At 34.1% G+C, this 22,107-nt stretch overlaps 1 protein-coding gene across 1 annotated transcript in view; it reads left to right on the forward strand.

Annotated features, from left to right (window-relative positions):
• ATP9B (ATPase phospholipid transporting 9B (putative)) overlaps positions 1-22,107 on the forward strand; it is a 127,604-nt gene that overhangs the window by 34,816 nt on the left and 70,681 nt on the right. Inside the window, 4 exon segments of the mRNA XM_015815923.1 lie at positions 4,970-5,064; positions 13,017-13,097; positions 15,447-15,522; positions 17,018-17,094. Of these exon segments, the coding sequence (XP_015671409.1) occupies positions 4,970-5,064; positions 13,017-13,097; positions 15,447-15,522; positions 17,018-17,094 (329 nt within the window).

Raw genomic sequence — 22,107 nt, forward strand, 5'->3', positions numbered from 1 at the left:
TTTGAAATGACAAATGAGTACAACAAAGGTGTATTATGTTCTCTCTCATTCAATGTATTTATTGATACATAATGAATGCTTGTTACATTTGACATGTGTGTTGGTTGGGGATGTGAATATTTGTGTACATTGTATAGAGAGAATGCCGTGTGACTGGATAGCAATCCAAATTGTTTGTAGCAAATGTTGAAAATATTGTATATTGTATACGGATGCAATAAGAAGGGTGGACGTGAAATATGCATGAAAAACAAAAGTAGTTATGCTTGACTGGGAAAATGAAATGAACAAATGTAGTAGAAAGTGATAAAACATCTAGAGGAAATGCCTGAAAGAAGGAAGAATGAATGGATTGGTAGGATAGGAAAGACCAAGAAAGTCATTACTGGATGGAATGAACTACATCCTAAAAGGGAGAGAGTATCTGTTGAGATTCTCAGTCATCCAAGTCATAGTTGTCTCAAAGGTGTTTTGTTCTTCAAAAGACATTGGAACTGTTTTTTCTTTGAGGAAGAAGAAAACCTGCTCAAAGAAAAGGAGGAAGAAGAACGCTTCTCCTTGAGGAAGAAGAAGCGCCCCCCCCCCTCCTGCCGCCATCAGAACTGATGAAGCTTCTTGGATGTGAAGCCAAACGTTTTCTTCTTCCTCAGGGAAAATGCAATCCAGTTGCATTTTGAAGAAAAAAAGCACCTTTGAAAGAAAAGGGAGAGAGGTGAGAAGTTTAAAAGAACAAAAAGTAGTGTATTCATTGTAGTATGGATGTGGTAGAAACAGATGGTTTGCACGAATGAAAAAAGCTATGGAATGTTTAATGAATGGTGTTAGTGCAAATTATATTTAGTTATATTTCCGTTTCTTTTATTATGTACTTAATTTCTTTGTTTTCTGTGCTTTCCATGATATTGCTTACTCCAAATGTAAGCAGGAATCTATTAGGCTCTGTTTAAATGAATATGAATCCAAAAGAATCAGCTGCCAAAAAGTACTGAGATTTATTGTGATCTTAGTAACTTATCAAATTAGGGTAGGCAAATGCAGATCTTAGTTTCTTTTTTAATAGATATACCATTTCCAAGATCACTGGAATGCATTAAAATATGATATATTCTTATAAGTATATGACCTCTGAATCAATAGATTACAGCAAAATATTATAGTCAAATTAACATTTTATAACGGTTTGCTGCCCAAAGTCTGAGATAGGTAGCTATGGAAATTGAATAAATGAATAAATAAGCCACTTAATGATAGCCCTGCATTTTCATGAGATTGTTTCTTGATATATATTCTGCTATTTCATTAAAAAAAATGCCTGATTAGTATAAGGTTAGTATTTTAAGAACTAAGAAACATTAATAGATTTGTTAAACCTGAAAAGTAGATCAATATTTTAAAAACAAAATGGTTAAAGGTGAAAGTTGCAATCATGTGGCCCTTAAGTCAGCAAATTATCTTCAATGTTTGCAGAGATTTTTTTCTCCTCAGAACAGAATAACTTGTACACTTTTTCCATGCTTCCATATTGCCAGTGTTTTAGAGATATAGCTCCAAAGCTCAAAAGTTTAGAATTGCAGAGTTACTTACTAGTACTTGTAAATTCTGAATTTGAGCTGAACACCCCTGCTGGAAAGGGAAAGATCAACGTTTTCCTGAGGCTTGTTCTTCAGTCATGCCTCTGGTCTTGTTAGAAAGAAACACTTTATAAATTAAAGCTATGCTGGAAGTCAGAAAGATGGTTTGGAACTTGCATTCTTTGAAGCAGCGTCTTGTCTTAAGATTGTGTAGCTTCCATAGCAAACCTAGGAAAAGATAGGTTTGGTTTAAGGAGTTACAGTCTGCTGCTCCATGTGTGCCTCTGCCTCCTCCGAAATTCCTTTTTTTTTTTTTTTTTTTGCTTAAATCTGTAGTGCCGCACTTTCTTGCAAATGACAGAAAATTCGAGAACCATCAATAAAGCTTTAATTGAAGGCGTATGTCTCCTTCTTATAAATAGCATTAAAGGGATTTCAAATTTTCCTAATTTCTTCTATATTTGAACATTATGTAATGTGAATATTATTGTTTTGCTGTGAGCATATTCTGGTTAATGTACTTCACGCTTCTACATTTCTGCGGAAATAAAAGTGAACATGTAATTTTGTATGGCATTCTCCCAACATTTCCTGTATCTTAAATGTGATTGAGAAAAATCTAAATATTAAGGGATATGGTATAAAACCAACATAAATTCAGTGAACAGTGAACTATTTTAACAAAATAGAATAAATTACTGCTAATTGGAATACTGTAGAACCATTTCTGAAAATAGGTGAGGGGCTTGAAAAGTGAACCATTTCTTTAATACTAAATTAAGATCAACATTCTTAAGTCTTTCTGACATTCCCTGTTAGTTTACTCCCCATTTGCAGGCTTTCTTTTTGTAAAAGGAAGAATAATCAGTAAGATGATGGCTTGTATCTGTGTTATAAAGTAGCTTATCTCTCCAGATTCTATTTCTTGAAATTATGCAAGACTGTGCTCAGAATTGTCCTTTCAAACTATTGCATTTGCTGTTAAGTAAGAGAGCAAACAAGGTTTTTAAAACTCTCAAATTAGATACAGAGTCAAATAATATCTCTTTGCTTATCAAATAATCTCTTTGCTTGGACTTCTCATTAACATCTTGCCTGGTTGCCATGGGTGACTAGAAAGTGCCCCCAGGTGGTTATACAAAATTCCTGATTTGCAGCACATTCCCCAGGATGATTCTAGCCTTTTAAAAAATAAATAAAAATCAATCAGACATGCTCAGTTCTGTGCTGATTGAACTCTCATCAATTATCAAGCCAGCTCTTTAATGCCTGCAGCTTTCATTTTATTTTATGAAGAGCTTTGCTGCTTGTATCCTTTTTGTCAGCTATGGCCCAATAAGTTAGACTAATGACAGGCTGTGATCTTACTCATTCACATCTTATAGAACAACGTGGGACTTACTCTGAGTAAATGTTCATTGGGTTGAGTTGTTGATTTTTGGTTTTGGAAAGGGAAAATGCCAGTGAAAAGTGTAAAACTAGTCCATTTAAATTTCAGCTCCAGTTATGTTAAGAGGAAATTGTGGCATTTGGACTTGTTGTAATTCAGATTTGTTAATTGGCACTCAGATGACTTTAAAATACTAATACTTAGAGATTATACTTATGTAGATTATTTTGCTGAGTTCTGGTCACCAGCTATAAATCCAGGTTCAGATGAAAGAAAAGTAGCTGGAAAGAAATAATTTCACCAACAAGCTTGGGCACAATTTATTTTAAACACATGCCATATTGAGCACAAGTTCAGTTTTGGTAAGTTAGAACCTTCTCTCTCCCCAAACAGCCATGAGTAGCTGCTAGGGAAATGTGTCTTTTTTCCAAAATGACTTTAAAATCTCATAAATGGTTCAGCAGACAGGTTGCTAATACTTTTGTTAGCTCAAAACTTTTGTGAGCTTATTTACAAAATTGCTTTTGCACTGATTAACACCAGAAGATTAAAAAACTAGTTGGCATTGATAAGGGATAGGAGTAATCACTGATGTAGTTTTATTGTAATTAAATGTATGTAGAATGTTACAGCAATATAAATTGTTCTGAGCTTTAAAAAGATTGTAATAATACAATAATGCATATAGTGGTATGACTTAATTCTGTGCAGTAGTTTATTTTTTGAATACATACTAATTTCCACCAATTCTGTAGCATACACAGAAACAATCAAACAAATGCCTCATTGTGCTGTAAACCTTTTAGAATCCAAATTTCGTTTTTAACTGTTTGATAAAAAACAATGAGATAAAAAAAAATCATATTTCTCTGACATTTCTAAATCTAAAGATTGGTATACAATAGAACTTATTATACATAAAATATTATTGTCATTAAGAAACTTGATTAGCAAGTACAGTTTGACAATGGATACATTGATAAAATATAATGTGCAAATTGTGGATTGATTCCCAGTTTTTGAAACACTAAACTAAATAGGAGTGATATTCTGTTGATGTCATTGGGTCTGTTCTATTACTAAATCAGAATAAACTTTTATGTAAATTATAAGTAAAAGAAAATAAGAGTAAATGCTTTTGGCACGAGTTGCTTCTCATAATCTTTAGTATTGCCTATATAATTTGATGCTCTTTAAACTTCATTATGCAAACTTAAGAATTGGTTTATCATGTACATTAAAAAGTCTTTTGCCAATGGTGCTAAAGAATGATTTTAAAATGTCTGGGTAGGGGGACATTTTATTGTTTAGGTTTTGCTGTAGTGATCAGTATTGAAAGCTGAGTTGGCACAAACCAGTCTCTTTTTCTGGATAAAAGGGAAACGGACTATGAGATAAGTTATTGATGAAATTAACTGCTGAAGTGGAGAGGAAATGCGGCTCGCCGATACATGTCATAGTGTGAGCTCTATTAAATGAATATATGTGCAGTCAACCATTCAGAGGAGCCACACTGGTCTTGAACTGCATTGATCTATAGCATAATTCTAAATGAAATTGATGGATGAGAGCAGTCATTGACAGGAAGGGTAAAGAGAACCATGAAATGCCTTGTATCTGCAAAGTATGATGGAGAATAGACTGTTGATTAGAAAATACTACAGGAGTCTAATGTTCTCATGTTGTCTTATACTTATTTACAATGTATTCAGTTTCAATAACTGTCTGAAAAATGCTTGCTCTGTATGTTCTAGAAGTTAATTATTTTGTACAGACTGTACTCCGTCTTTTTAAAAATAGAAGTGTTTTTAAATCTGAAATATAGTACTAGTAAAACTGTCTATAGGATTTTTTTTCTTTATGTCTTATGCTCTACCAGAATTAACAGTGATAGAATTGTAGGAGACTTCAATAAAAAAAAAAATCATAGCTTAGCTCAGTTTCTATTTTAGTGGAATCTAAAATATGTAATGTTCTTGGGGTTTTGTTTTGGTTTTGCAATTTTAAGGTTCCTGTTTTATTCGAACTGATCAGCTGGATGGAGAGACAGACTGGAAACTAAAAGTTGCTGTTAGTTGCACACAGAGATTACCAGCTTTAGGGGTAAGCATTATGGTTCAACATTTTAGTCCTTTCATTGCAGTTTAATAATTATTTGTTTTCGAATTCTTTTTTAATCAGCATATATAATATCAAACACCTAAAATCAATAAATATTTCAAAACTTTAAAAGAGTAACATAGTGAGAAGAAGAGCTCTTAAGTTATAGCTTCAGAATTTCTTCAGAATATCTGTGGACTGTTCATCATTTTATTATTTTTTTTATGACTGTATTTGTGAGACAAATTTAAGGGCCCATTTCAAATATTTTTAAATGACTCCAGTCAATTTCTCAAAAGCTTATGTCTTTCTGGAGGCATGCAGTACTTGGAACTCAAGTGGAAAGTTGCTTCAAATCCAGCACAGATACATGTTGGACCCTTAAAAAAAGTCATTCATCTTTCTAGGCTTGCATTTTTTCCATGTGCTCTTTGGAAAATATTTGTTTGTTGTAGAGAGGTATGTGATTACATCCTGTCACTGCTGACAGGTATGGTAAGTGCATTCACACCTAATTCAACACCCTTTTTCAGTTTTGAATCCGAATATTAACATCAAGACCTCTTCCCATATATGACAAATTAAACCCTTAGATCTTTGGGGGCATGGGGAAAGGATTGCTGCCAAATGAGCAGAGATGGACGACTACTGTGAATCTTTTTTGATGATTTGCTCATCATGGAATGTGTTCTTCAGAGAGTCACATGTAGGCACCAAGTAAAGAAAGTGCTTTTAATTTTTTTTCAGATCTTTTAATTATTACTATTTATCTCAATGTTATAAATGGGAATGTAATATTTTTTATTTGTTTTTAATAATATTACCTTCAAATCCCCAGTCCAGGATGATTAATAGATATACTAAATCAAAACGTTAAAAATTATATCAAAATATAATTGTTATACTATAAAGACATATAAATGGTGGCATTAATACTACAATTTTAAAATTAGGCCCAAGAAATAACTGGAAACCAGTACAAACCTTTCAAAGCTAACTAGATGATTTGGGGCCAGTCGTCTCTCAGCCAAGGTGGGAAAATGAAGGAGGGAGAGCTCTCTGGGTGTTTGAGTTTTGGAGAACATACAAGCTATAAATCAAATAGTGTTACAAGATTGCACACATTTATTAATACATAGCTATAACATCTATGATGCAGTAATTTCATTAGGGTATTTTCATTACTGTATGCCACTTTAGTTATATTCAGAAAGTTAAATAAGACAGTGATAAAACTTTTAGTGACACTGTGAGCTTTATTAAATTTTTAATTTTTCTTAATTGATGTATTGTTGAGTTGAGCTATGTAGGCAAAGGGTTGGTTTTTCCTTTAATGCTTTTGATCTGTTTTAATGTAAACCATTCTGAGATTTTTTTATTAATTTGTTTTATATAAATATGATAAAGATAGAGCAATTAAAAATAAATAAATTGTTTGTTACTGGATATTCTGACATTGTTTACCCAAAAAGTATTTTTCACAGGAACATAGAATATGATTCTATATACAGAATATAATAATTTGCTTTGCATAAAACAAATTCTTGTTTTATAAATAACGGATGTTCTTGTAGTTATAAGCCACTGAACCATACGGTGAACTGGGATACACGTATTTTTAATGACCCAGGAACCACAAATTGTGCAAGATGCTACATCTGTCCATGGTGCTTTGAACTGTTAATTCAAAACAATATCCCTGACATGCTACATGATTAATTTTGAAAGTAAAAGAAACACAGATGTTCAAAGAAAAGCACCCAAAAGTCCAATAGATATTTTCATCAGTTAATCTAAAACTAAAGATAGTCCTTAAATTCCACCCTTAGTATGTGTTGGTCCTGATATGGAGAGCATGGAACAGAAAATTGGGGAATCTATCTAAAGAGGAAATGGACTCAGGAATTTCAATGGCTAATTTCCTAAAGAAAGGTTTCTCTTAAAGAGAAGCTACTTGAAAATACAGCATTCTCATTTATCTTCTGTGACTATAGTTTTCGAAGTGTGGGTGGTCCTTGTTATCCATGGTCTCATTATCTTCCATTTCATGTGCCCCTGGTTAGAAAATACAAACCAGATCTTGATATCTGTGTAAATTTCACACTTCTCTGGGTTCGATGCATTTAACACACATGCAAATGGTAGGTGGATTTTTGTTGTGTATTTATGATTTCATTGCTCCTGGTTTTATTATCTGCAGTTTGGCTGGAAGGGACTCCCTACCCTTAATTAAATTAGGAAATTTCCACAACTTACTTGCCTCAGATGTTGGGATGTAAGAACATAAACCTAGGATTTGTATCATGACATCATCACATGCATACAATTTTTGTATACACATGGCTTGCTGAGGACACTGCTGTTTTGTGAAGACTCTTAGAAGGCAGGCATTATAGGAAAGTGGGAATAGTGCTAGAGAGAACTGCATTTCTTAGGAAGTCTTAGGATCCGAATATTGGTCAGCTTATCACTATATATTATGACTGCTTTTTATCATCTTCACAATAACAAAAAATGCACCAAATAAATGAGTGAAGAGAATGGCAACAGCAATTTACATTCCTGAAAATCAAATTATGGATTTTCATTAAATCCTACTGCATTGAGTACTACAGATCCTGGCAATCTGTAGATATCTTGGAAATAGTCACTGATATTTAATAGCTTGTCAAATATCTTCCACATATTGTCAACATTTGTAAGGATTTTGTGGTTAGAATATAAAAAAGAATGGATGATTCCTGTTTTACAGTAATTCTTGAATGCCACCTGCTGGGCTGCTACTAAAATGGCTGAGGAGATCCTTCAAGCTTATCCTTCTTTCCTAATTTTTGCTTATTGTATTCTTGTACAGCTTTTTTCATAATACTACTACACTCAAAATCTGTCATCAGTTTTACTCATGCAGGTTGTAGAGAATGAAAAGATTATGATTTAAACAAATGAATACTATCGTATTACCAAATAAACCATTTCAGTTTTCAGTGGTAAAAAGCTATTTAGTGAATGTTTTAATATATGCTTGGCACAAAACATTTGCTAACAAAAATGAAAATTAATAATTTTAATAAAATATACATTCAATGGTTATTTTAGCAACTCTATTCTGACTGGTAATAGAGTTCTTTTCCTTTTCATTGAGAAGTAATAATACGTCAGATTACTAAATAGGTTTTTCATGTTAGAACATGGCTTTTGGGCAGTGTTTAAACCTCTGTTGAAATTCAGCTTAATTTTGATGTTAATAACCAGCATATAGCTCTAGTTCATAGGATAATATTTCATTTAGGATAATATTTCATTTTATTGATAAATTGTTCTGGATTTAAATTAGTTAAAAATTGATTTCTTTTACATAAATTATTTGAACAAAATGAAAAAAGATTTCTACTAAACAGATTTAAGCAGAAAAGGTGGAACCAAAGAGTATTCATCTTACAAAGACTGCAAAACATATAAAACCAACACCAATAAAAACAAACTTAATAGATAAAATAATGTTTAAAAGAGGAAAAAAAAGAATTGTATTGGATTAAGCAGTTGGATTGTACTGTACTGTAGTTAATATACTGTTGGTAATTGTCATTCATTTCCAAATGTCTCTTGTATTATCATGGCTGTCAATTCCATCATCAGTGTAAGACTGCAACTTTATCTTCAGTGGTACTTGGAATAAATAAAGAGGCAAAACTTTAGAGCTTTCTTAAAGAACAGATGACACCATCAAAGATGATCAGTACAGATTTTCTTGTCTTCCCGAACCACTTAATGCGATCAGAGAATTAAAATTTCAACAAGTCATTTAATGATGCCTGAGCTGTAAGAACTGTAACACCCAGGTTAGGTTTCTTGGTTTCATAGTTATATGCGCAGTAGTGTTTTTCTACACTGCATATTCTTGAATAGGCTTCTTTGGCCTAAGTGATCAAGTAAATTTATTAGCAGCAATGAGGTCACTGTAATTTTCAATAAATAGTGACTTGCTGATTTATATCAAAAGATCCATAAAGCAGTAAACAATACCATTTACATTTAATTAGTTTTATTGAACCAGAAGCAATTTTATTTGTAATGAACTACATGTTATGATTAAGGATGTATTTTAATGATCTTTAAGTAAGGTGAACAAATGTTGCCCTTGACCTAATAGAGGAAGTTTTTCTATATTATTGATAACTCCAGAGTGATTTCTAAATTATTATTTTAGAAGGAAGGAAAGCAATGTTATTATTGTACCATCTTTTAATTGTTTCAGGAACAATTGGAAATACTTAGGTGTACCGTTACAAAATATTTTGCTGAGATTGTTCATCTTAGTTATAAGCAATTACAAAATCATGATTAAAATTGTATATACTTGTAATATAAAGTGTTGTCAATTCCCCATACATAGAAAATCTTAGTATTTGCATAAAAATATATGCATTTCTGGCTCATATAAAGGGGAAATGCAAAATAATCAACACTATTTTAAAGATTTCATAGTGTAAGTATAAATGACCTTAAAAAGGAAATATAAAATTAGTAGAGGGCAATAATTAATTTATTTTAAATTTAGTTGTAATGTTTAAGTATGCCATGAGTGCTTTTGGCACATACCTAATTTTTATAGATCAAAATAGGATTCTCTTTGTTCTTGAGACAATTTTGAGCACTGAATATTTATTTTTCAGATAAAAGACATGTTTAAATTATCTCATTTGCTCCCAGATGAACAATTTTTGCAAAGTGTGGAGTCTGTAAAGAAAGAAAACTTTCGTGCTTGGCTCACTTCATTAATAGTTTTTATTGTATTATGAGTATGTGTGTGGTATTAGTTTTCTGCCGTACTGAGACTCCTATTTTTCTGTGAACAATAAAGCACATAATAGCCTGGATTATCTAAATTGTAGGTGATAACAGATTGAGAAGAAATGAATGATGCAGATATAGGATACCGCATGTGTATTAGGTTCATATGAATTATTTCTCAAGAGGCTGATGAAAACTAACTTTGGAGAACAAGAATGCATTGAATGGAAGCTTGTGTGAAAGCTTACAATAAATGGTTGATGATTTAGCATTAGAACAGCTGATTTGTAGTGGAAGATGTTGAAATATGATTTGTGCCCTTAAAATATGAATAAAATAATTGGATAAGCTCATATACATAATTAATCAGAAACTGAAATGAAAAGTGTAGTTAGAGTTACATTCTTTTAAAATTAAATGGAACACATACCAATACATTTGCTTACTTAGCTGTCATACCACTTTTAATTAGGCACTTGTGCATTGCTGTTACAAAATACTTCAGATAGGCATATATTTGCCCTGATCCAGGTATCTTTGAGCATACTCTACTTGTAGCACTGTCTATACTAAATGAATGATCCATGATAAAGGCAGGGAAGCTCTATATTTCTATATCCCTATTTAAAAAGGGAGAGGGACTGCATAAACAAGCAGAAGGATGTACCGTTGCAGATCCTTAGGTGAGTACTGTTCTTGTAATGCCTAATGACTCTTCAGGTGCAGTGAGGAAATTTCATGTTGAAATCTGTCCCTAGATAAAGATACCTACTTGCTGGATATATTTGCTGGCATAGAGAATAAATGCAGTTAGCCATTTACTGTGTGGGCACAGGAAAACCACTCGTCTACATCTGTGTTTACTAAATGTAAATATAAAACATAATAACAACCTAATAAAATGCAGTGTTATGCAACACAGCTTTCATAAATAATCTCATGAGTAAAGGCTTATTTGGCCTTTAGAAATATTAAGGCTGTAAACATAACAATATATTCTAACGTGTTAAAAATTAAACATCCGAATTAGCTAGAAATAATTTTATAGACATTTTCAGAGAGAGGCTAGACCATAAAAAACACTGCTAAGAAATTATTGAATATCATGTTCTTCATCATGGTCTCTGCAGATGATACATTTAGGCTCTCCATTTGGAAACTTTTGGAGCTTAGAATATTGGTATGAACTCCCATATACATTGTGCATTATCCTATGCATACATATTTCAGATTTTCTTCAACTACCATAGCAATTTCATATTATTTCAACTGTGTTAAGTTTTTGTTTTTATGCTGCCCAAGAGACACCTTCTAGAGCAGAGGGGCAGCATACAAATTTAATAAATAAATAGTTTTTTAGATCCATACATGAGATTGGTCTTGTTCATTCCACATTTCTACAAGCAATCACAGTGCTTTAACTTTGAACACCTCCTTATGTGAATGTCATTCTTGCAGGATCAGGCATCATAGTCTCTAATTGTGGTGCCTTAGAGAGAAGCACATTGTAAATTGTTGTGAAGATGCCAGCCATTTATACCGTGTTTCCCCGAAAATAAGACCCAGGTCTTATTTTCGGGTGGGGGGGGGTGTCTTTTCCATTCATCTTTTCTAACTAGTAAATGTTAAAAGGCAGCCAATTCTGAGTCTAAAGAAGCATCAGCCTTGAAGACTCCCATTTGTCAGTCATATGTATAATGTTGTAGAGAACCACAGATATTAGTTACAGTACCAGTTACATTACTCACACTATTCCTTTAAATCAGTAAAGGACAGTCTCACACACATTTGGCCAATTAGTGTCTTAAAGCCCCGTTGTATTACCATCCATAGTAACAGTTTTACTTGGTGCCCTACATACTTATTTTGTACTATTTTAATTGTTTTTATGTTTTATGATGTATGTCTCCCAGAGTTACTTGTTGAGGTGGGCAGGTATTGAAATCAACTATATGAATAAAGAAACATTATTACAAAAATGACACAATGGTACTTTCATTTCTGGCATCTGGAGTTCATCCCATCAAGGCCTACTAAATCCAAGGTTCACTGAATTGCCTTTGTTCCCTCCTTCAGTGGTGATAATAATCTGATATGGGGTTATATTAGGTTGGGGGCTTGGTGTTGGAAATCTCAAAAACTTGAGATTAAGAGAAGCTGCAATTAGGAGCATACAGAATATGCATGAGGGACAGAATTTCTAATTGACAGGCGGTATTTAGTAGGAAATGCAGCTGGCACTCCTTAGCCTGGAGTTGGGCCCTCATGGAAGGTTTGTGTGTGTAGGGGGAAACAGGCAAGGTATGGCAAGAGGCAGATCATACTTGGGAAATACATGTCTTTTACTAGTGTTGTATTTCAGTCCCCTGTATCCAACCCCTTCATCCAACCTGGTTTTTGACTGTTGCTGCTGAATGCCGGGTTAGCCTGCAATAAAACTGTCATCTGGTATACATTACTGAACCCTGGAGGGACATTGAGGGAGGTATCTCCCTGCTCAAAGATGTGCCCACCTGAGTTTTGGGTGTGGCACCTGTTGAGAGTCCAGGGCAGCAAAGAGATAGCCATTGTTATCGAAGATACTCTGGAGACAATCAGAGGACTGCCCCCAGGATGTATAACTCTGTTTATTAGATTGGGGTCCAAGAATCAGTTGGGACTGCTGCTCCCTACGGTGCAGAAATCCCTTCTGCCCCTCAGGTCCTGGACTATATAACTAGAGTGGTAGTATTCATCTTGTGGAGTCCATTATGTGGGACCTTTCCTTGCCAATACCTGTTATGTGGCATATGTTCTACCTGAGATTAAATTGTCTCCAGCCCTGCTAGTTTTTTAGAAGAGTCTTAAAATGTAGATGTTTTGCTGGGCATGGAAGTTGAAACTTTAGAACCCATGATTTGGTTATTACTTTCTAGATTTATTCATTCAAGCATTCATTTATTTATTCATTCGTTCAAGATTTATAAGATAGGTAATTAAGAAAACTCAGACAATTCAGCCCAACTCAGACTAACTCTGGATAGTGTACAATAACTTCCATTCTCCAATTTCTGCTTTATTGTTTCTATACAAGCATGATAAACTAGATGTGAGGGATAGAGAAATTGAGGCTTTATTGATTTATCATTAACATACATAGATATTTTAAAAATTCTGTGTTCTAGGACCTGTTTTCAATCAGTGCGTATGTTTATGCACAAAAGCCTCAAATGGATATTCACAGCTTTGAAGGTACCTTTACACGGGTAAGTAGTTACTGTAAGTACTCACTCTTGCTGTATTCATTTGTCTCAATTAATGACCGCAGGAGAAAATACTTTTAAAGTTAATTATGTCTCTGAATAGTCATAATATGAGCATTTAGTGTAGTTTGATACTATTCCATTATACTTGACCTTCTTATGCATGTGAAACACTTTTCAAAAATTATGGCAACTTTAGAGATGAGAGCTATGTAGGATATGGGCTAGAAATAAGTATTGAAGTGACATTTGTTTCTTCCATAGACTCATCCATATTCTGATGATGGTTCACAACAAAATAAAAGCCATTCAAGGAGAATGGGATTTGCAAATGTATTCCAGATAAGAACCCAAGTTTTTTTTTATAAAAGCTGCACAATTCAGATCACAATCAAGTTTCAAGCAGTGCCTATTGATTGCAGCATACATCATACTATAACTGGAAAATGCATTGATATTTTTCAAATACATAAAAGAATATTAAAAGAAAACTTGTTATTTATCATAATTTGTTAAGATCAGGGAAAAGCAGATGCTTCCATTTAGTAAGTGGCCATTTACCCAGCAGGCTTCTTTGTACCCATTGCTAGTTTAGTAAAGGCATGCTCATGTAAATGGCTAAATGCAGTTTCTGATTCACATGCTGTGGCTACACATGCAGATATTCTTTTAAAATGCACTGTTTATGCTTATTAGCATTTCAGGAGAAGGAAGAGTAGACAGAGTTTAATCTATTCACTTGTCCACACCACAGCCCTGCCAAATAAATCATTAGCTTCTGCAGACTCTTTTTCTTAGCACTCTTCTAGTCCAATGCAGATTCTAGAAATGAATTAGGTGGAAAAATTGTAATTGAAAAAAAATAGTTGAGCTTCAACTACTAATTCCCTTAATTTTTTAACAAGCTATTTTTCTCTGAAATAGAGCAGATCCCATGAATGCTTACAGGTTTTTATCTGCTGTCAGTTGAATTTTTACTTTAATTTTAAATAAAATTGCATATTGTTGATAAGGAGATGTTGGAGGAGAAGGACAAAATAAAAGCAGGTTTTTTCCTTCTTAGCTACCAGGCAACAGTTTTATAGATAAAAGTTGCTATTGGGTAGCAAGGGAATTGAGTAGCAAACTCAGTTTACTGTGGTTTTTTTTTTCTTTTCCAGTGTGTTAACAATATATGTAAATCCTGGATCATTATTTTATTTCCAATGGCTGATATGTTCTAGTTAGGTTGTACTGTTGTGAGTGTAAATCTTCCTTATTAAATGATATTTAGTTCAAAGCTCAAAAGTTCATAATTCCTCAGGATTTCACAGGTTAATTCTCTTTACCTGGGAGAATTTATTCCCATCGCCCCAGGTATCTATTGCAAACTAAGCCTATAATTTCACTGAAAACTATATTCAATTTACAAAATAACATCTCAATGCCAGTTCCCAAATATATATTTTTACAAACAGTGGATATGATTTGCAGATAATGTGTCTTTAATGCTTGTATACTTGCATAGAAGTCTGTTATTTAATAGCAGAGTCTGGAAACTTTAGGAACTTCAGTTACCGGATACTCTAATGACAATGAATGTTCCAGACTGTGAGGGAGGCCAGTGTTAAAGATGTGTCTATTAGCATGCTTTACAGAAGTCAGATTTGGGAATAGGGGAATTAATAGATACCTACATATGCACATATGAAAATATTCCTGATATAATTGGCTGGGAATATCCCATAAGCAAGAGTTTTTATAAAAGATATTTTACAAAACACAATAAAAGGCATTTCTTAGATTCTTATCAATACTTACTTTGTTTGTTTGTATGCCTGTATGTATTGACTACCCTATGCCAGTGGAGTCAGGGAGACATACAAAACTAGTGTAAAGCAGCAAAAAAACCTTTAAATCAAACAGACAGCCCAGACAACAACAAAATCAGCAAAACAAAACAGGCCCTTGAGCAAATAATCAACATTAACCCCAAACAGCCACAGCCACTAAGTCTTGTTAGAACTGAGCCAAAATCTGTTCTACACCCTGCTCCAGATACTAAGTCAATACATTGGGGTTATTGAGTTTTACTGATTTTTGGATTTTGTTTCATTATATTATTTGGTGGTTTTTAGTTAGGTGAAGCACACAGAGTCACAGATGTAAGGTGGGCATCTATACCAATTTGATACAATACAATGCATTTTTCTGAAATTATTGTTTCTCTTTTATTATAAGTCTGGATAACATACAGGCATTATTTTTTCTATTCTGAGTCATTATTCTGATGTTTATATTTTTATACGTATTTGTAAATAAATCTATACTTATGAAATACAATTTTAGAATCCTTTTTTCCTTTTTTTACAGGAAGACAGTGATCCAACTGTTCATGAGAGCCTAAGCATAGAAAATACACTATGGGCAAGCACTGTTGTTGCATCAGGTAAAAAAAATATGCATAGTTTGGAAATATGTGGAAAAAGGCAGTATTTCAGTTTTCACATTTTTATACACCTTTTTTTTAAGTACTCAGGTTCTTTCTTGCTTAATACTTGTCCATATTCCCAAATGCTACTTTTATGCTCTGTTGAAAGAAAAGTCTTCATCCTGGTTCATCCAAGCCGGGGATAAATAAACAACATGCCGACTGCTTTGGGAAGAAGGTTGCAGTTTATTGAAGATGGTTCTTGCAGGAAAGACCAGAGAAAAAAAGGCCCGAGTACATGGGTAGTAGGTTTTTATACCCTCTCTAGCCTTTTGTTTGGAATAGTTTCCTGTTCCTGTGGCATGAACTTTGAGGATATTTCCTGTGTCACATATTCTGACCTGAGTCTGAGTGTGCCCTTTGGCTTTTGTGAGTTAATCCTACCATGTCCTGTCACAGGTGGGGTATGCAGATTTTAGGTCTTTTGTCTTCTTGAGCTTCTGGCTCCAACTTTCCTGATGGTTTACATTTGCATTTGTACAAGGCTGGCTTCTGCTTGGGACAGAGAGACTTGGGGGCAGGGTTGGTTTCTGCTTTTTAAAATCCTTTTGAGGAAATGTATTTTTCTGCCCTTTTAATATTTCCTTCTCTGGGGAGCTGACTTCCCACAGCTCTTTAAAAGTATTATTAGGTTGAACATTTCCCATGTTCTTTAACCAGCTTGATGAAGTAAATAGCTATATACAGTCAGGAAAAGTTCTCTTTTGATTCATCAAAAAGTCCTTACATTGTTTCATTAGCTTTACATAATGATAGATTAGAAATGATGGTAGATAATTTTGATATGAATAATCTGAAAGCATTTTAAATCTGAATAAGAATGAAATGAAATTCTTATACTTGGATGTTTTCTGGCCTTTGTGCTTCACAAGGAGAGTTGCAAATTCCCATTCAACAAAATGTCAGGATCATGTCAAATTATGCAGTTGCATTATGTAGAATCATTACTACTAAAATGTACTCATGGGACTGCTTTAAAGACAACTTTAATAAGCTGTAAGAAAAACCTTGAGGAAGAGGAGGAATTGCTGCAGCCAAAGCATCAGTCAGATAAGAGAAATGTCACCTCAAAGCAAGAACGGAGTTTGAGAAAGTGTCTCAGACTGGAGGCTTCCTAGTTCTCTCTCAGATAAAGGCAGACAGGGTAAAAGCACATACAAAGTTACAAGATTCTGTTAGTGCAACCCAATAATAAAAAGTAGTTTTAATATTCATGACTTTGGTGTTAAAGTCTGGTCCACCAAAGGAAGAATGCTGGCATGGAAGATACTTCTATTTTAGATATCCAATGAATAAAAATGCACAGAACAGCCAGTTTTTATGTCATAAAACTTGAAGGGAAACTTTTAGATTAGTTAGTGACACAGGCTTACATCTTATTTTTTTTCCTTTTGAAATGTTCAGTTAGTACAAATATGATAACATTCTCATATAACTCTTATATTTGTTCCAGGAACAGTAATTGGTGTTGTTATTTACACTGGAAAAGAGACTCGAAGTGTAATGAACACATCAAATCCAAAGAATAAGGTAAGCTGGTTTCAGATTTAATAGAAAGAAAACAAACATATCTACTATTTTATCTAACTTTTCCTATTGAAAACATATTTAAACGTTAAATAAAATATTAAGTTCCTTTTATTGTCACCTATTTTAGGTCAGTGCATTAATTTGAATTTGAAGGAGAAAAAGTGATTTGGATTATCTGTGGGCAGTCAAATACCACCGGCAATAGTCCTCTAAAGAAGTAAAACTCTTCTTTAAATTCATTTTTGGGTTCACGCAACAACAAGGAAATAATTTAAGAGATGCCAATGGATGTTATGTGCATGCACATGCATGCTCCATCTTTCTTTTTGCCACATTTTCTTAATATATGTTATCTATACTGATAATTTATATTTTGTTTGTTTTTTAACATTGATATTCTGCCACTGCTGGAAGAGGTATATTGGGAACCTCTTCCAATTTATGATGTTAATAGCAGAGGGATTAGAACAGATAACTGTGTTGGTAGATTTTATTTTTCATAAAAAACAGTTCTCCATGCATGTTTTTATTTTATAGGTGAGGATCACCTTTGTAAGCTGGGAAGTACATAGTTGCTCTTCGTTATTTTTAGCCATGAATAAAACTAGCTTTTAAAAATCTAAGATGCTTTTCTAAGCGTACCGAAAGATTCAGAGAATAGTTGATGATGAGATTTACTGCTATGTTGTTCAGACTGGGTTATGATCTCAAGATTGTCCTGTTCTGCTGTAAATCCAATAGAATTATTGAAAACAAGCTTTGTGCCTATTAACTCCCTCTGTAGCCTGAAATAATATGGCAGGGAAAAAAGAGAGAGATTGTGATTGCGAACAATAGAAAGAGCATTAAAAGGTACTAAGGATTTAAGCCATAAAAATATTGTGGAAGGTATAGAAAGCTAGTCAAATGATTAGGACTCTACTTTTTTTTTGCTTTTTTATTTGAAGGTTCTTGTTATAGGGATTGAGACAGTGAAAACATATCTTAAATAGACATGCTATTTTTCTTTACTTAATAGGATTTCTGTCACTTAGATCATAGACCTCTTTTTTTAAAACACTGTTGTAATGGTAACCCCCTTTCTCATGCCTTCCAAATGCCACTGAGTTGGTATTTGAAAGGGTATGTGTACATATAGGTGCTCCATATCCTTCCACCCTTCCGCCATCAGAACTGATGAAGCTTCTAGGGTGAGAAGCAAAATGTTTTCTTCTTCCTTAAGGAAAAACAGTCCAGTTGCCTTTTGAAGAAAACAGCACCTTTGAGACATGGGTGTTCATGTGTGAATATATACACATGGGCATGCACACATATGCACGTATGATTATGTTCCATCAAATTGTTTTTTTACTACTAGCGACTATATAGATATATTTTCTTCATGATGATCTATCCCTAACCTGTCTTTTAGCACAGAACTGGCTCTCTCTCTGTCAGCTGGGATTGAGATTGAAATAAAGGCTTCAGGCTGTTACTAAACTTGAACCTTTCAGTAGCAGTTATTGCCAAAAGCAAAAGTAAGCTATTGAAATGGTTGGGAATTAGTCTTCTGCAGTTCATCACTATGACAGTTATGCCACTGATGCTTTGCAAAGATCTTTAGTTTGTGTTTTATATCATTTAGATAAAACTGAACTATCTTCTAGAGATTTGGAGTGAAGTATTACTGATGTTACTGAGTTGAGAAAATTATATCACAGTCAGGTAGGAGGGGCAGATCTGCCTCTTCTTAGTAAAAAGAAAGATAATATTTCATAAACTGAAGGCCAATCCACAGGAAAGCTTTGAAACATTATGTCCAACATAATCTGTATGACACTGCCTTTCCATATTAAAAAAACAAAACAAGCCAGCATTCTGGGACTTGGTTAGCAAGCACATTTGGGATTGACAACTCTGTCAAATTTGTGATTATGCTTATGATTTTCAGTTTTTCTTTTTTCGTCTTTAGAAACCTGCAAAAGTCATGAACATGAGGATTTGTCCTACAGTTACTTTTTCATCATTGTAACTGCAGACAGTTGCTAAACAAGGCTGTCACTAAACAAGGACTGCTTGTGGTTAGGTGATAGATAATGTACTATTTTAACATATTAACATTGCATACAACAATAAAACTTCAATATAAAATGTTCTTTTAAATATGCTATATACTAGCAGTGTGTAAAGTATTTTAAAGAGCCACTCTGTTGCAAAGAAAAAATAGAAAATAATATTACCACTTAGGTAACATCATGAGTTGGTGAATGGGGTTTGCTCTCATTTTATACTCTAGTGCAGGGGTGTCAAACTCTCAACGTCACGTGACGTGTCGTGACGTATCGCGACTTTTTTGCCATTGCCGGCAATGGGGTGGCCGCAGTTTTGATACGATGCATCCAGCCCGCGGGCCGGCAGTTTGACACCCCTGCTCTGTGTTGGTGGGAGTCATCCTGGTGGTAAATAGTAAATAGTAACTGTTTAATCTTGGTGTTAATTTGCTCATCTGGTTATTGATTGTTCCCTTGTTGGCTTGTTGAAACCAACTAAGCCTAGAGAGCACCAAGGACTCCTCATTTCAATACTGAGCTATAAATTTTCTCCTCTATACAGCCATTTGGTAGTGAAAAGCATGGTTAAGATAATAATAAAAATATAATTAAAACTTTTCAATAACTTAAACTGGAGAAAAGTCTTGATATCTGTTCCAAAAACAGAGAGAATAGAATTCCAAATGGGATGTTTTTCACAACTTAAGAACAATAAATACTCTTTCTTATGTCCATCAAGCACACAATTCAGTGAATGATGATATTTTCAGAATGGCATCTTCTTCCTTTCTTAATGTCTAAGCAGTTTCTATGTATTAAGTAACTCTCAGCTTTGTATAGCTTTAAATGAAAAACCCAAACACTTAGATTGAACTTGGGAAAGAATTAGTAACCGATATAATTTCATGCCCTGATCATCTCTCATCTGAACTATTGCAATGGGCTCTACATGGGCCTATCCCTGAAAAGCACCCGTAAGCTTCAGCTGATTCAGAATGCACTGCACGAGCAATCTTGGGTGGCCCAAGGATGGCACATGTCACACCTCTGCTGCATGAGCTGTACTGGGTGCCAGTTTGTTTCCAGATTCACTTCAAGGTATGGTTATCACCTTTACACCCCTGCATGGCATGAGACCAGATTACCTGCAGAGATGTTGTTGCCCCATTACACCAACCTGTCCCACTCGGTCAGGCAAAGAAGATTTGCTATAGACTAGTTAAAGGATTTTGACTGGTGGGTCTAGAAAGAAAGTCTTTTCTGCTGTTGCTCCCACCCTTTGGAACATTCCCAATTTCCTGACCTTTAGGAAATGCTTGAAGACCTGACTCTGCTGATTTGCTTACGGCCCACAGAGGAGCACATAGCTACGGGACTGGTTAGCATCCTGAAGCCCCTTCTCTGCCTTTTGAATTTTCATTTTAATTATTCTTGTTTTTAACTGTTTTTATTATAATATTTATATGTAGCTTTTATGTTTTTATGTCTATTTGCATACCACCCAGAGTCACTCTGTGAGAAGATGGGTGCTTTCTAAACACGAAATACAAATAAGTAAATAAATAAACAGGTCTTTCAATAGAGGTATGATCACTGTTTTCTGCCTAGATTAGCAGGCTATTTGCCTTATATTATTTTAAAATGAGCTCTAGATGCCTTGAAGGATAGTCTTTTATAGAGATGATTACAAAATATAAAATTTTCTTGGGGAGAGCATTGGTAATATTTGTCAGTTCAACCAGTTCAGGAATAACACAGCTGTTATTTGTTCCTTGCCCTGGAATCTGCTACCCGGAAATCCAGGAACAATACAAAAACAAAAAGGTGTCTCAGAAAGTAAAATTATTTTTTCTGGGCATACATATGTGGATTAAATAATAGTCCCAGATCTTCTGATGAACAAACGTTGTCTCTATAGTTTCCACAAAGACAATGTAGTTCAATCCGTTCCAACAGCTGAGTGTTGAGCATTATCCCAGACTGCAGTCCTTGAATTCTTTTGCACCTTGGTTAGAGAGATAGCTATGCAGAAGGAGGGACAATACAGAATTATCCTTACAGCATTGTGGTTTAGATATTAATTTAAATATATGGCTCAGCCAGAGAATACTTGAATAAACAGACAGGAAGGTGGTGCAGAGAGTGGTGAAAATGGCCGAAAAGATCATTGGCAATTCCCTCCCTCCCATCCAGGACATAGCACAGAAGCGTTGCTTGAGCAGGGTCCATAAGATTATCTGGGACACTACACATCCTCTTCATGACCTGTTTTCCTTGTTACCTTCTGGGAGGAGGCTTCGTGGTATCCGTAGCAGAACATCCAGATTCAGCCATAGTTTCATTCCATACAGCATTAACCTTGTGAACTCTCAAGCTTCCTCCTTCCGTTATATATTCAAGATGGACAGTATTTAATATTTATTTGCTACATATATGTAGGGATGTGGGTCTATGCATATGTTGTTCATAGTATGTTTAGGTGTGCGTCATGTATGTGTTTCACTTTGAGAGCGGGCAACTAAATTTCATTTTTGATGTGTGCTGTTGTGCCCACAGTAAAAAAAATAACAATAAAGGTTATCTTATTTTATCTTATCTAAACTTGTAATAGAACTTAGGATATTTTTTATTTCGTAGAATTTCTGATTCCCAAATATGAGCTTGTAACGTTCTCTCCTATAGTCAGAAAACTATTATGATTATTTAATTCTTGATAAAGAACATCTCAACCTCTTTGGGAGTTTTTCATTCAAAACTATGCAAATAATTACTAATCTCAAGCAATAACCTTCCTAAGAGCTATTAAAAAGACATCTCAGTTATCATGAATTGAAACCTGAGATTTCCTTTTATAAACTAGACCTTTATTTAGTAAGAAGATAATTATATACATATAAAAAAACTTAGATTGAAAAAAATCAATTGTGACAGGTTGCCATTTTCATGCCATTCATAGTAATAAGTTACTTAGAGTCAGAATATA

Source organism: Protobothrops mucrosquamatus, unplaced genomic scaffold (genome assembly GCF_001527695.2).
Source record: "Protobothrops mucrosquamatus isolate PMUCROS unplaced genomic scaffold, P.Mucros_1.0 scaffold386, whole genome shotgun sequence".
NCBI classification, from domain to species: domain Eukaryota; kingdom Metazoa; phylum Chordata; class Lepidosauria; order Squamata; family Viperidae; genus Protobothrops; species Protobothrops mucrosquamatus.